We start from the raw sequence: 14751 nt of genomic DNA, 5'->3' as shown, positions 1-14751 counted from the left end.
TAAACATGGCCAGAGAGGTTTTGCACAAAAAATGATAAAATTGTTTTAAAAAATCATTGAAAATTTATTAATAGAAAAAAATTGAGTTTGTTGAAGAGCATGTGGAATGCAACTTTAAGTATAAAAATAAAAGCAGGTCATAGGTTTCGTGTTTCATGAAAATCATGCTAAAAAGAATTTTGCTGGAAAATCCATTCACAAAACTCAACTTGCCTATTTCAGCCTACCAAACCACCAACCACTCCATCCAAGCAAGCACCAATCATTGCTCACCGTCCGCCCATAAAACCGGTCTCTGCTCAAGCCGCTCCTGCCGTCACCCCATCCAAGCAGCCAAAGCCGCTGGCTGCATCCACGCCATCAGTGCCTAGGCCGCGGTCTGGCACCCAGCCAACCGATGCAGCTGCCAGTGAGAAGGTTGTTGAGAGAACACGGCCCCTGCCTCGACCAAGGACATCATCACAACCTCTGGTAAATTTGGCTCACAAGAAAAAAGATGGAAATCTGAAATTAGACTTTTGTTTGTGAAATGCCAAACAAATTGTTCTAAAAAATGAGATCTAAATATACAGAGTAAAATATGCGATCCAAAATAAAAGAGTAAAAAAGTGTCATCATCAAGTTCTTTATTTTGTTTATTCTTGGAAAAATATTATTGTTGTCAGTATTTTTATCCCCCTGGCTGTAAGCCAGAGTCGGATATTGCAATAGCTTATTCATTCTGTCAACGTCAATGTTGCTAAAACAATAGAAATCCTCCATTTTGACAAGTATCCGTACTAACTGACTTTATGAAAACTGCCAGCATGCCAGGGGGATTGTGCAAGTCTCACTTGCGGTATTTTTTTTAAAAGTCGTCGCGTCAGTGCAACAAGGCCGTAACTTGATTCTGCAACAAAGTCGTATCTCGAGCGAATACGCTCCGTGCAACAAGGTCGTATCTCGCGTATCACGACGTCCGTTGACCTCGTGTGTACATCCGGGTAATTTTCAGCAAGATACGACCTTTTGACATTGAAAACTCATGTTTCACGTACGTGAAGTCACACGTCATTTTAGGAGATACAACCTTGTTGCACGGACACGACAAAATGAGGTTTTTTCTCCTAACCTATTTTCCCAGAGTTTAACTAAAGGACATTAATAATTTGACACTTGAAACAGTTAGGAGCGACTTCATTGAAGTATTGATCTTTGAAGTCATTCAGAACAACTCCGGCGTCTAGTCAAAAGAAAATAAGTTCATAGAGTTTGTCTGTCTGAAACCAAAATGTCTCTGGGTCGACAGTAGTCTCTCCTAAAAACTTATAGGTTTTGGTATGACTCTGGAATGCCAGTTTGAAATGGTTGTCTTGTCTTTCCCGTGACAGGAGCCAACACCAAGGAAGACGTCCAGTGAATCCCTCAAAAATCCTGTCATTGATGTCACACCTCCTTCACAAGAGGTGAGCATTGGTAGTACATAGTGGTGGGAGAATAATCAGTACAGGTTAACAATTAAAGGGAATGTACATCATTGGTTTTTGATGTAATTTTCAGAAATGAACTATTTGAGGGGTTAGTATATATAGATTAGTTAGTATAATATTGTTACACTGACATTTTTGAAGTTTTGTGTTCGAAAAGGTTGGAAAGACCAAGAAAAACAAAAATGTTTAAGTAGTCTGGTTCCCTGACTCCACAAAAGATCAAATGGATCAATTTATAGATGATGGAAAATTGTAAGGCACGGGAACCAGTCTAACTGGCCTGCACCCGTTCATGAAACATGTAACCAATAGCAAACAAAATTTGGACTGAACAAATGGTTAATTTGGAGCAGTAGTTGAACAATAGTTAGGTTTTTCCAACGCTGGTCGGCCGACCACCGTTGGAAATGTATACAAAAATACCATTTTCTTGAAAATGACTTCACACCAGGTGCCATAATTTTACAAGATGCTTGAGACCGTCATTTACCAACATCCTAGTAAGGTATTTCGTAAAAACTTGGTAGTTTTATTTTTTGATGTTTGCAAATGTTGTATTTTCCCTTTAAGTGATACATGGAGAAAAAAAAATCTTCAAAAGAAATCAGTTTTAAGATTTAAAAAGGAAAAACACCTCGACCATTTCATTGTATAATTTAACTAAAACTAAGCTCAAGTTTTGTCAGATTCCACTGGAATTCCACTCTTTGCGATATATGGGCTCACATTAGCACTGGCCAGAGATAAGACTGCATGCCGATTGATAGACCAACTCAAATACCATAGCATTCTTTTAATTCCATCTAATTCAGACAATTCTGTACTCCAAGAGTAAACATGTCATTAAATGATGCCAAAATGTCCCAGACAACCTAATGTAATGGCCCCTTAGTGACCTGAACATTTTCTGCATGAAGCACTTCTTATACAAGGACTCCATTCGTTTCAGCAGCAATAATATGTAGCAAGGTGTGAAACTCGTGGAGGCTAAAATGGTTGAGTTTATAGACCTTGTTGGTTAAAGGGAACATACAACATTTGCAACCATCTAAAAACAAAACTACCAAATTTTTACAAAATACCTTACTAGGATGTTGGTAAATGACAGTCTAAAGCATCCTGTAAAATTATAGCACCTGGTGTGAAGTCATTTTCAAGAAAAGTGGTATTTTTGTATACATTTCCAACGGTGGTCGGCCGACCACCGTAGGAAAAGCCTGACTATTTTTCAACTACTGCTCCAATTTACCTTTTATTCAGTCCAACTTTTGTTTGCTATTGGTCATGAAAGGGTGCAGGCCAGCTAGACTGGTTCCTTTACCATACAATTTTCCGGAAATTTTCCGGCATCCATAAATTGATCCATTTCATCTTTAGTGGAGTTGGGGAGCCAGACTAATTGAACATTTTTATTTTTCTTGGTTTTTCCAGCATTTTCGAACACAAAACTTCAAACATGTCAGCGTAACAATATTTGATCTATTATTTTGTCAAGACATTGGGCAATGTCTTGACACCTTATGTAAACCCCAGTAATGTTAAGCACTGATTTTCCGTGTTTGCCCCGAACAGGATCAGACTAACCCCTTGAGCGTAACGCAGACTCTAGAGGGCGACAGACCAGCCCCGGCCCCAGCCTCGGTCCAGGAGAGTCCCTTTGACAGTGAGGAAGATGCCGTGTTGGATGACGTCGAGCGTGAGCTGGAAGGACTGTCCAGGGGCCAGGAACAAGTGGAGGACTCAGCTGAGGATGTCAATGATCTGGTGGCACAGGAGATGAGAGACGAGTTTGGACAAGAAGAGGAAAAGGTCAGGCTAGGTCTAAAGTGCGCGGCTGTGGCTTGCTCAAGCCTCTTTCCATAGACAGGTGTATTACTGCCAGCCAACGCTAAGTAATTAGAACCTAGTCTTAAACTGGAGACCATTTTGCAGTAGGGCTGTCCATTTCCAGATAATTTAGTATTCGATTACTCGAAGCTGCGTTTGACCGAATATTCGAATATTGGAAACTGCCAGCTGCAACTGCCAGCTGCGCTTGTAAAAAGTTGCACAAAGAGTGTGCCGGTTAGAATTTGCATGCGACGATTGTATGGGACGCTGGAGTGTTTTGCAGTAAGCATTTTTTAACTGTGAAAGGGCTTAAACCTGCTTAAAGGGAAGATACAACATTTGCAAACATCACAAAACGAAATGATCAAATTATCATGAAATACCTTACTGGATTGTTAGGGAATGACAGTCTAAAGCATCCTGTAAAATTGTGGCTCCTGGTGTGCTATCATTCTCAAGAAAAATGGTAGTTTTCCAACGCTGGTCGGCCGACCAGCGTTGGAAAAAAACTGGCTTTTTTCAAAACCTGCTTCTAATTTTTCATAATTAGTTATTCATTGTTTTGAAATACAAGCCAAAAACGTGAAACAAGTCATTTTAACAATATTTGCTATAATATACTAATCCTCCAAATCCGTTTATTTCTGAAAATTGCAGCAAAAGCAAATGTTGTACATTCCCTTTAAAGGATGTGAACAATGAACCGCCGTCTGCAAAAAAGTTACTGTCGACAAAAGAAGTGGCACCTGACAATGAAGCGCTGCAACTTTACAGTAAAATTACACCACAGTCATGTGTGTTATGTGCGTATTTTGGGTTTTTTTGTGTGAATATTCAAACCGGCAAAAAGCTATTCGAATAGCCGGTTGATGATTGAATATTCAAGTATTCGGTATATTTGGGACAGCCCTATATTGCAGAGTCTTTGCGCAAAATTCACACTTCATTCTGCATATGCAAAGACAAGCATCGTCTCTGCGTGAGCACCAAGCGTGCCCAGCATACAGCAGCAATGTATTTGAGTCAATAGGTTTGAGTTAAAACAAAAACAAAAAATTATGACGTGGTATATCAAAACCAGGCAGAGTTGGGCAGAGCGACGAATGAGGAAACAGCTGCAACATGACATGGGGGTGATTTTCAGCGATTTTGAGATTTTTTTGAAAGTTGCAATGCTGCTAAAGATTAACATCTTCTGTAAAAGTTGCAAACTGAAATTTCATCAACAGATTATTTTTAAAAACACTATTATGGAGACATTTCATTTAAAAAAATGACATTTTGTCAAGATTTTGCTCTGAAATGACGTAAAATTAGCATGACGTTTCGGACAGTCCGATTCGAAAATTTAATTACTTTGCTTTGGAATATCCAATTAAAAAAACCAAAGCGGTGTTTGAATGAGCAAGATCTATATTTTACTCATATTGCAATAACTGAAAATTGACTTCTTGCCGAAAAGTGCCTGATTTTGACATACATGTTTCACATCACATTTTAACGCTGACATTTTAAGAGTGGAGCCGTACTCATGAGTGCACTGTGCTTGGACCTTTATTTGCAGTGCAACTTGGCATTTCAGCCTTGGGTGCAGCCTATAGCTTTTTCTGCATGTGAGGATGGGAGCGTCAGGAAGTATGTTTATAATACATGATTACATGCAATTCTTGTTCTGCTTGACAGATTGGCAAGACGGAGCAGTTTGAAGACACTATGTTTGGAGATACCTCTGCTCCGGGTACAGGAGGTGAGATTTATAAAAGTTTAAGAACAAAATTCTCTCCAAGAGTAAAAACCATAGTATCGAGTTCAAAGTCTCAAATATGTGTTGAAATCATTAGAAACTTAAGTGTTATTTTACTGAAATAAATTTGAAATTCAGCAACCAATGAAAACAGTTGAAAGGTTTGAGTGCTTGGAAACACTCAAACTTTTTGGCAGGCTGCTCTTCTGAAAAGTATCCGACATTTTATGTTTTGAGCAGCATTCTTGTCTTCAGGAAAAGACGGCCAAGAAATGCTATCATGATGTTACCCCATTTGAATCATTTGTACACTTCTGTAAATAGTTAGTAACGTAAAGTTAAGTCTGTCACAAGCCAATGTGGCTCATCAGGCCGGTGTTTATCTCCGGTTTCAGTGGCATGATACGACTGAAAATATTTCTACTCCCCCTGGATGGGATGCCAGTTCATCGCAGGTTACTCCCCAGCTAATGCTGGTACCCATTTATACTCCTGGGTGGAGAGAGGCAAGTGGGTGTGAAATGGCTTGCCCAAGGACACAGTATATGGCCAGTGGCTTGATTCGAACCCAAGACCCTCTGATCATCAGTTATGAACCCTAACCACTAGGCCACACTCTGTAAACAGTCATTTGTCATAAATTGAAAATATAATACTTCAACTCAATTTCCAAGAACACAAAGTTATGCAATAAAGTTTTGCAGTGCTAAAAATTTAGAAACAACTAACAAAGTAGAGGAAAGCTCAGTTGCTGAAGCACAGGTACAGTATTCCAGCCTACACAAGCTTGAATCATGCTCCAGTCAGTTGCATTTTGTATTGATAAATATAATATTGGTTGATATGAATTTGATTGTTGGTTTCCCGTATGGGCAATTCCATGAGAAAATGGACATGACTGAAAAATGGAAAATCTATGAAAATTTCAAAACTGCAAGTATCACAACCTCAAATGTGGTATCATATTAAAGAAGACAACAAGATCTTTCATTGGTATGATGTGGCAGTGAGATGGAATATGGTTAAGTGTATTTTTTTTGGTCCAAAATATTTTTTTTTTGCAAAATGTTTTGAAATTTATGTAGTCATTTTGGCGATTTATTTTTACATGCAAAATGCAAGTGTTATTGTGAGTTTTTGTTTTTAAGATGGAAAGCATCATATTTTATGAGAAAAGAATTTAATTGTTTGATTATTAGTTTCTTATATGTTTTTAACTTGTAACAAAGGTGGGTGGACGAACTGCAACATGAGTTACCATAATACGAGTTACTGGAATAAATCCCTCTAGACATCGCATGATGGATGATTTTTTAATACTTGAAATGGTAGCATTTGACTTACACCCTAATGCTGTACGGGTACTGAACAGATTTTTCCAGTAGTGTTTAGTATCAGGAAACTTTCAAATGCAGGGTATTTCAATTTTTACCATGTCCGTTTCTTGTAACATGAGTTACTGTTAAAAACGTATTGCCAAACCAACAGAACTTTATTCTGTTAATTTTTTTTGTAGTTTAGTCACTTAATTTCAAGGGATCTTCTGTGAGAAACATCCACCCTCAGTGGCTTGACTTTATAGAATAACAGCACAGAGTTGACAGAGGACCCCTCTAGATGTAACATGAGTTACCATGAAATTTGGGCGATTCACAACGTACGCAGGGTACGCAGGTGACCAAATTTTTTGAAAAAAAAGAAAATTTGAGGGCCAATGACGGTCACCTTCCATCTAATCCTCATTCAACCCTTGCCAAATCAGCTGGTTCAATGAACTTTGTAGCCAGGGCTTCACCCAAGCCGTGTCAACAAACTTTCAACCAGGCCTCCTGCCAAGTCTCATTGAAACATATACAAACCTCCTGTAACTTGACACAGCCATCTCCCTTCATAGCCGCAAACCACAGCCGCCAGTCAATTATCTTTTAAGTGCCCTGTCTGGCAACTGCCTGGAGAGGGTCTGGCACATGTTTTTGTGTTGTTTTGACATGGATAGGGTCTTGCGCAGTGGGGGAAGTACCTGCGTCCCAAGGGTACGCAGGTGGCGACTTCTGATACACATTTCTTGTAAACGCTGCACAGGGTTAAAGATTGGGACATAGTGTTCTGCCACCCTACAAAAAAAACCCACCATATTGATAAAAAGAAAAGAAACAGATACTCAAATCATACGCTTACGAAAGTACTGACTGGAAAAGCTAACAATTTCAAATGTACCGCACTGCGAATTTGTCGACCATCTCCCACAATGCACTGGGAAGAATGAACTCTCCGTGGCAAACTCTTGGTGGCGCACTGCATTGCGAATCGCCTGAATTGTCTCAAAAACTTTTCCTATAGATGATGACTATGACGAGGACTCCATTGCAGAAGAAGTTGACATCCCAGAACCCATAGAGGAAGAGGATGAGGAGGATGGGGAGGGGGAGGAGGAAGATGAGGAGGCGGAGCTAGATGAGGAAGAGGAGGAGGTTGGGGCTGGGGACGCTGGGCAGGAGATGATGGAAGGAGAGGTAGATGACGATGAAGGGATGTCCAGCGATAGCGAGGCGTTAGTGGTCATGTCTCCAGCCATGAACAGACCCATGTCGGTAGCTGCGGTGAGTTCAAGATATTACTTTATTATTCATATCAGGCTTCAAAGTAGTAAAATTAAATCGGTGTATTACATAGTTTTGGAGAAGTTCCTGGATTACTATGCAGTATCGTTATCTGCATCTGCATCAATACTGCTCAACACTCCTTGTTGCATTGCAGTTGGAGTAAACCGAGCAGGGTTGTGAGTGCGCATAGATGTTTCTAGTTTCTTAAGAGCTTGTACAGTAGTTGCTTGAAGAGTAGTTTGTCAGTGATCGATGTAATATTCACAGGTAATTGATTCCACTCGGTTACAGTCCTTGGAAAAAAGGAGTATTTATAACAGTCCTTTCTTGCTTGTAGTCTGAGGAAGGTGTTAGCGTTTGAGAATCTAGATGAGCGTGTGGTCGGGCGTAAGATGGTTCTTGCCGGGAGGGCCAGGTGACTGTGTATTCCATTGTTGAAGACGTTGAGGCGATGCTCTTTTCTTCTCAATGAGAGAGTATCCCATTTCAGTGCTGAGATCATAGCAGATGGGCTGCTCATGTAGTTGTAGTCTCTGAACACAAATCTTGCTCCTCTACGTTGGACAGCTTCAATCTGCATTATCTGATCTTGTGTATATGGATCCCAAGCAGCCGAGCTGTACTCTTATATATTATTGCATGGACGTCCAGGCATTTTATTATGCCGACGTGCATTTCCCTGGTTCCCACTCCATCAAGAGAGTAGAAACTCACAGTTGACAAGCAGTCATCTCATCTCATTCAAGTAGTTAGTCCCACTGAGACTATGAAGTAGTGGAACTCTAAAATAATTGAGAGGTTTCAACCCAGAATGACAACACCGAATGACAGTTCAGCAACCAGTGACTGTATCTAATCTGAGTATGGAACCAGACATGCCCATGCTATCAAAAACAAAAATACTTAAAGGAAATATACAACGTTTGCTTTTGCTGTAAGTTTCAGAAATGGATGGATTTTGGGGTTGGTATTTGTAGCAAATATTGTTACACTGACCTGTTTAAAGTTTTAGATGCTGGAAAAACCAACACAAAAATATTGTTCATGTAGTCTGGTTCCCTGACCCTTTTTCAGACGAAACAGAGCAATTTATAGACATCCAGGGATTGACCTATTTACAGACATCGGGGGATTGTCGGGTCAGGGAACCAGTCTAGTTGGTTTGGGCCTGTTCATGGATGTGTAACCGATTGCAAACAAAATGTGGACTAACTAAAGTTGGTAAATTGGGGGCAGTATTTGAAAAAAGTCGGGTTTCTTCCAAGGCCGACCATCGTTGGAAATTGATTTTAAAAAAAATCCATTTTCCTCGAAAATGACAGCACAACAGGTGCCACGATTTCACAGGATGTTTGAGACTGTTATTCACTTACAGTCAAGTAAGGTACTTCATAATAATTTTGTAATTTTGTTTTGTGGTATTTGCAAATATTGTATATTACCTTTCAGTACATATCTCCCAGTCTGGCCTGCCACGGAGACTTCAACCCTTTTTGATCTTAAAAAAAAAACCTACGTACTTATTTGTGATATATTTTTACCTGCCAGAACGACAGCATAGTAACAGTGACCATATTCCATCTGAGTCTGGAACCGGATGCTAACAAAAAACCTAATACTTGTGCATGGTGTCGGTGGCCATATTTTCATCTGAGTCTGCAACCAGACACTTTTGTTTTGACCAAAAAAATGATTTTTATACCAATCATTATGTATTTTACTTATTATAAATGTGTTTGCCTTCTAGGGTGACAACACGGTATCGGTGACCATATTCCATCTGAGTCTGGAACCAGACACACCAGTCATCACTGATGATAACGTGCAGCGTCTATACGTCGAGTATCACTTCCTGGGCCTATCAGGGGAAGAAACAGAGACGCCATTCTCACTGCCCAAACCCAAGGCTTATCATAACCTTGTCTACAACTTTAAGAAAAGTAAGATTCTCTACCATTACTTTTATTTGCTTTAGATTCAAATGAGTCATTGTCAATATTAAGTTAAAGTTGCATTCCCTGTGCTCCCTGTAACAAATTTGATTGACTTTTTTTAACGTTTTATTCCAACTAAAAATCTCTTTTTTCCCTTTTTTTGGACGTCTACAAAAACAAATCTGCTTTGCGAGCAGACTGGCTCCGGTCTGTCAATGTCTCATTCAAAAGTGAACAACTTTTGTATCGCTAGTGCAAAAAAGTAGCAATTTAGAAAAGGTGTGCATCTTAAAACAAAGAAATTGACTTCAGAAGGATTTGACCCAGTGATCTTCAGAACCACGTACAAGTGCTCTACCAAAAACCTCCTTTTTTCCCCTTTTGTTGATGTCTTGGACCCTCTGAAAAAAAAATTGTCTTGGACCCAAACAGATCTGCTTTGTGAGCAGACTGGCTCCCGGTCTGTACATTATCGATACTGATTGTGGGGCAGGAACCAGCCTACCCAACGAGAACAGAATTATTGTCCGGCAGCTAATAATTCAAAAGTAAATAATTCAATAACTAGACATGGGCTGATTTTTTTTTCAGTCGATGTCTGATTCAAAAGTGAAGAATTGTTTGTATTGCTTGTGCAAGAAATGTATCAATTTATAAAAGGTGTGCATCTTTAAACAAAGAAATTGACTTGAGAAGGATTTGAACCAGTGACCTTCAGAGCCAAGTACAAGCCCTCTACCAACCACCAACTGATTTATCCAGTCTTTTGTTGATGGTCTCCCAAATTGTTAGTGTCTTTGTTTGGCATGAATTAAAAGCCATTTAGTTCTACCGTTGGGCCAAGGATCCCAAAGTATTGATGCCACCAACATAATTAAGAAGTGCTGCAAAAGTGGGAAATAGCAATAGGGGATCACTTGGGGACAATACCCTTAAATCTGACTAAAAGTAAACAGAGTCAGTATGTGTGATTCACTTAAAGAGTGGTGGGGTAATGGTTTTGGTGGTTTACACGATAAAAGTTCAGTGTATTTTTTCTCCCACAGAAGTATTTTGTATAAAATTGGTTAATCTTTAATTTATAGGTCATATGTAATTATATGGCTAGATATTTGAATAGTGGTCATGAACAAATGCAAATTGGTCATTGAGGACCCGTTTGCAATTTTTACGGACACTTGTTGAATATTTATTGATTTTGAAGTACAATGTAGTGTTTATTTTGTCCTCAGTAACTTTGTGACTGTAGCTGCTGATGTTTGTTTATTTGTAGTGTTTCATGTCGACGCAGAGAATAACAAGTTGCAGAGAGACTATCTGGTCAGCATGCTTCATCCAGATGATGCCACGCAAGGAAAGTAAGTATGAACAGTATGAAATGCCTCTCATAATCCACCCCGGGGTGGGGGGGGGGGGGCAGGGGAGGGAGGCCGGGGTGGCCACAGAAACACGCTGCCAACGTTGCGACATATCTCATTCCCTTCGTAGACAGCAGCGTGCACATATCGTGTGCGAACAAACGCAATATGTACTGTACAAACCGCTGTGCATTGTACATGATTGTACAAACGTACACATGTACACAATACACACATATAGCGCTGAGCCAACAGCGCGTTGGTTGGTCAATGGTTGACCACACACACTGTGAACACACCGCGATAAGTTCGTCAAGGTCCTAGGTATGTTACAGCCCACTCGTTAAGCCAGGCACCCGACTGTGATACAACAGAAGTCACAGCCCATCTGCCCTTGCACTGTATGGTTTTATGTGTTCATCAAGAAACAAATACAGGGTGAGTAAAAAAAAAGCGGAACCCAAACCCAAAAAATTAAATTTCATATTTACAAAAATATGTAGCATCAAAAAACAATAATGACTGGAAAGCCAATTTCATTAGGTACTTTTGGATGAAAGAATGACTGAAATTGCTCAATCCGTTCAGGAAATATCACCATTTAAACACAATGACCCTAAAACCTGTCTCGTCCAAAATAATGCAGTTTCAAGAATCTTCGTCGCAATGGTCTTCAAACATCACCAGCTATAAAAGCTCAGTTTAAACGTTAAAAATATAAACAGAATCCTAAAAAGTAGATTTTATAAATCATATTGTTTTTCTAACCAGGGTTGTTAATAAAGATATTGTGTATTACAGTTGGTGACAGTTGTTGAAACAAGTATTCTGTGTCATTTTCTTTGTTGTTCCACACAGTCAAAACACACAATGAATTGGTTTCTTTTGGACGAGATAGGTTTTAGGGTCACTGTGTTTAAATAGTGATATTCTTTGAACGGATTGAGCAATGTCAGTAATTTTTTCATCTAAAAGTAGCTTTTAAAATTGGCTTTCCAGTCATTATTATTTTTGGTGCTACATATTTTTTATAAAATATGAAATATATGGGGTTTGTGTTCTGCTTTTTTTTTACTCGCCCTGTACAATATAAAACGATGCAGCACATGTGTTGACGGGTTAATGAAACTATTTAACATGGACTCATAATGCCTTTGCCAGAATCCGTTTCACCGTTGTGAGTGAACCTCTGGAGGAGAGCCAGGATTTGGAGTGTGAGGATGTTGGATATGCCTACGTGGACGTCAGGGACATGTTGAGAGAAGATGAGGACATGATTGAACAAGATATCGACAGTAAGTCCAACTCATTTCAGGGGTCATACGCACCCCTTCAATTGGTAATGGGTTCCAAGGCATCAGGGACATGTAGATATGCCATCTTATAAATATTTATGAGCAAACACACTTCTTTCATTGGTCGATGCACGACACGCATACTAACTCTCAGCTTGTAGGTAGTACCAGGGACTTAGTACCCAAGTTTAGCCCCTGAACTCACAACTGTTTAACACTAGCATTGCAATTTAGGGTCTTTTAGACCCCAACTTAACTCGTAGTGGCACCATGCTTAAGCTGTGTGCAATGTGTGATACATGCATCAATTATTATAGTATTCTGTGGGAAGGATTTCAAAAATGTTGTGTACAATTTTAATCACTTGCTAATGAAGTCATATTAGAGACGAGGTTCAGGACAAGTTGTGGGTGTGGTTATAGCTCCATGGTAGAATCATTCACTTTGTCCGGAAGAAGCTCTGCATTTGTCCCAGACATGTTCCAGGAAAATTTTCATTAGCAACTGCTTGACTCACCAATACTGATAACTTAATTGCGGGAAAATTGCAGGGAGTTGTTCAAAATCCTGCGATTTATACCCGATACAATGTCTGGAACTCCTTCCCGATGTGACTTGAGACAGGACCTACTTACATACAGCGTGTGGTGGAAAAGCACCTGCAATAAAAAAATACTGCATCATGCTTTATTCTGTTGAAGTAATGCAAATTTACTTTGGATAGTGTTGTCCTTCACAACCGAAGGTAGTTTATATCACCCAACAACTTGTGATTTTGACCAGTGATTTTGGACTACATTCCCTAAACCAGTTGTGCGTTGTCAAAAGCGTGATTGGACACCAGAACAGTACAAATGGCTGTTCCGATTTGCATTTCTGTTATCTCATATGTGGAATAGTTGGAGCCATGCCTTGGTGCGTCACAGTTTGTGAGAATTTTTTTTTGTTTTTCTGTCGCAGTTCACTATGCCAAGGAGGAGTCCATTTTGATCGGGACCATGAACGTGTCGGTGGAATGCGTGGCAGCATTGAGGGCAGCATCAGCCGAAGTTGATTACAGCAACGCCAATGCTGAATAAGTGCATGAGGGAACCATGGATAGACTGTATTTGGACTTGTTGCTCGGAAATTTGTTAAAGTGCCTGTAATTGCATAAACGAATTCGTTAGGATGGGCATATCAGTAGAAGTTCCCATTATCACAAAGAAAGGGAGCAGTTTGAATTTCGTGCGTGGTCAATATAATGTAGCCTATTAACATTATCTAACCACGCGTGCACGGCTGTGGTATGCCCAAAACCAAAGCACAGCAATCACAGGCTGAGATCAATCAAGACTTTATATATTTATTTATTTCTGGTAAGGAAACCAAGGATTCCTCAAAAGTGTCATAGTCACTGTAGCTTGCAAGTCTGAAGAAACCTGCAGAGAGACGAGCAAAGAAATTAACGCTTTAGAGGTGGGAGGAAAACCCCAGAAGAATATTCTGGGGAAAACCCACGGGATCAGGCAGGGACCTGAAAACCCATTCCACATGTGGACCAAGGTACCTTGATCTGCCGCATGCATATGTGCCTTAGCTGACACCGCATTATGGGGAAGTTTTCTATTGTTTAGGAAATCAGGGCCGAGTTATGGGGAATTTCTGCTCTCCCTATCGCGTCTTCGGTCCCCACAATAAGTATCGCTCAACAGGAGTGGGGCCCCCACAATTACAGAACAAGATTTGGTGTGTTGTGTGTATTTTTCGAGATGTTTATAGATTTGGTGCAAACATTTCATTGTGAGGAAGTTCGAATGTTGTATTGGTAGTTCGTATACTACTGCTATGTATATGATGGATATGGGCAATTCCACGGTTACTCACGTTACATTTTTGATGTACTTTTGAGTTTCCTTGGGCTGTAATTACCTTCCTGAAAAGGTTTAATAACTGTTATCCCCATGGTAGATAGAGTAGACCTAGACCTACCTAAGCACCAAAGATGACATCCAGAAAAATGTGTTATGTATGATAAACAAGACGCACAAAATCGGTTACTCATGTTACGAAAATGTAACGTGAGTAACTGTGGAATTGCCCATATGGATAACTTTGTGTAAATTATAAGGATTTGCGGCCTTTTGGTTTCTTAGGATAAAACCAAGCAAGTGTTAAAGTGTATGTATGCTTAACTGCCTGTCACTAATTTGGGGACAGCCATTTTCTGCGGTGGCACCAGGCCCGCGCGAGCCACGCTCAGGTATATTATTCACGCACTCTGGGCTCCTTCGACGAATAGCGTTGCCAAAATGTGTGCCCCTTTAAAAGCGCATGCAGCATGCATACAAATGTGGTTCCACCTCAAAAATGACCTCTCCCCTGGTTGTTTTTCGCCAAATTGGTCTATAGGTTAGGCCAAAAATATAAGTCTCTGGTTTCCGGTATGCGCGCGCGTCGCCGTAGCCATGCGCGTCGACAAAATGAAAAAGTTTTTTTTCAATGAAAGATGATGTCTCAAAACCACCAAACTCACTGG

The 14751-nt window shown here is 40.0% G+C and overlaps 1 protein-coding gene across 2 annotated transcripts in view; it reads left to right on the top strand.

Annotated features, from left to right (window-relative positions):
• The window catches only part of LOC119745943 (protein fantom-like), a 54734-nt gene extending 40587 nt beyond the window's left edge, over positions 1 to 14147 (top strand). For both annotated transcript variants that reach the window (XM_038222663.1, XM_038222654.1), the window contains 9 exons: positions 223 to 471; positions 1371 to 1445; positions 3042 to 3278; positions 4983 to 5046; positions 7384 to 7643; positions 9394 to 9586; positions 10854 to 10938; positions 12100 to 12233; positions 13194 to 14147. In XM_038222663.1, coding sequence (XP_038078591.1) covers positions 223 to 471; positions 1371 to 1445; positions 3042 to 3278; positions 4983 to 5046; positions 7384 to 7643; positions 9394 to 9586; positions 10854 to 10938; positions 12100 to 12233; positions 13194 to 13312 — 1416 coding nt within the window. In that variant the 3' untranslated portion in view covers positions 13313 to 14147. The remainder of the gene's footprint in view (positions 1 to 222; positions 472 to 1370; positions 1446 to 3041; positions 3279 to 4982; positions 5047 to 7383; positions 7644 to 9393; positions 9587 to 10853; positions 10939 to 12099; positions 12234 to 13193) is intronic.
• Positions 14148 to 14751: the final 604 nt, after the last annotated feature.

Source organism: Patiria miniata, unplaced genomic scaffold (genome assembly GCF_015706575.1).
Source record: "Patiria miniata isolate m_02_andy unplaced genomic scaffold, ASM1570657v1 HiC_scaffold_12, whole genome shotgun sequence".
In the NCBI taxonomy this organism is placed as follows: domain Eukaryota; kingdom Metazoa; phylum Echinodermata; class Asteroidea; order Valvatida; family Asterinidae; genus Patiria; species Patiria miniata.
The sequence above is the reverse complement of the archived record's forward strand: the minus strand, read 5'-3'. Positions and strand labels throughout refer to the sequence as shown.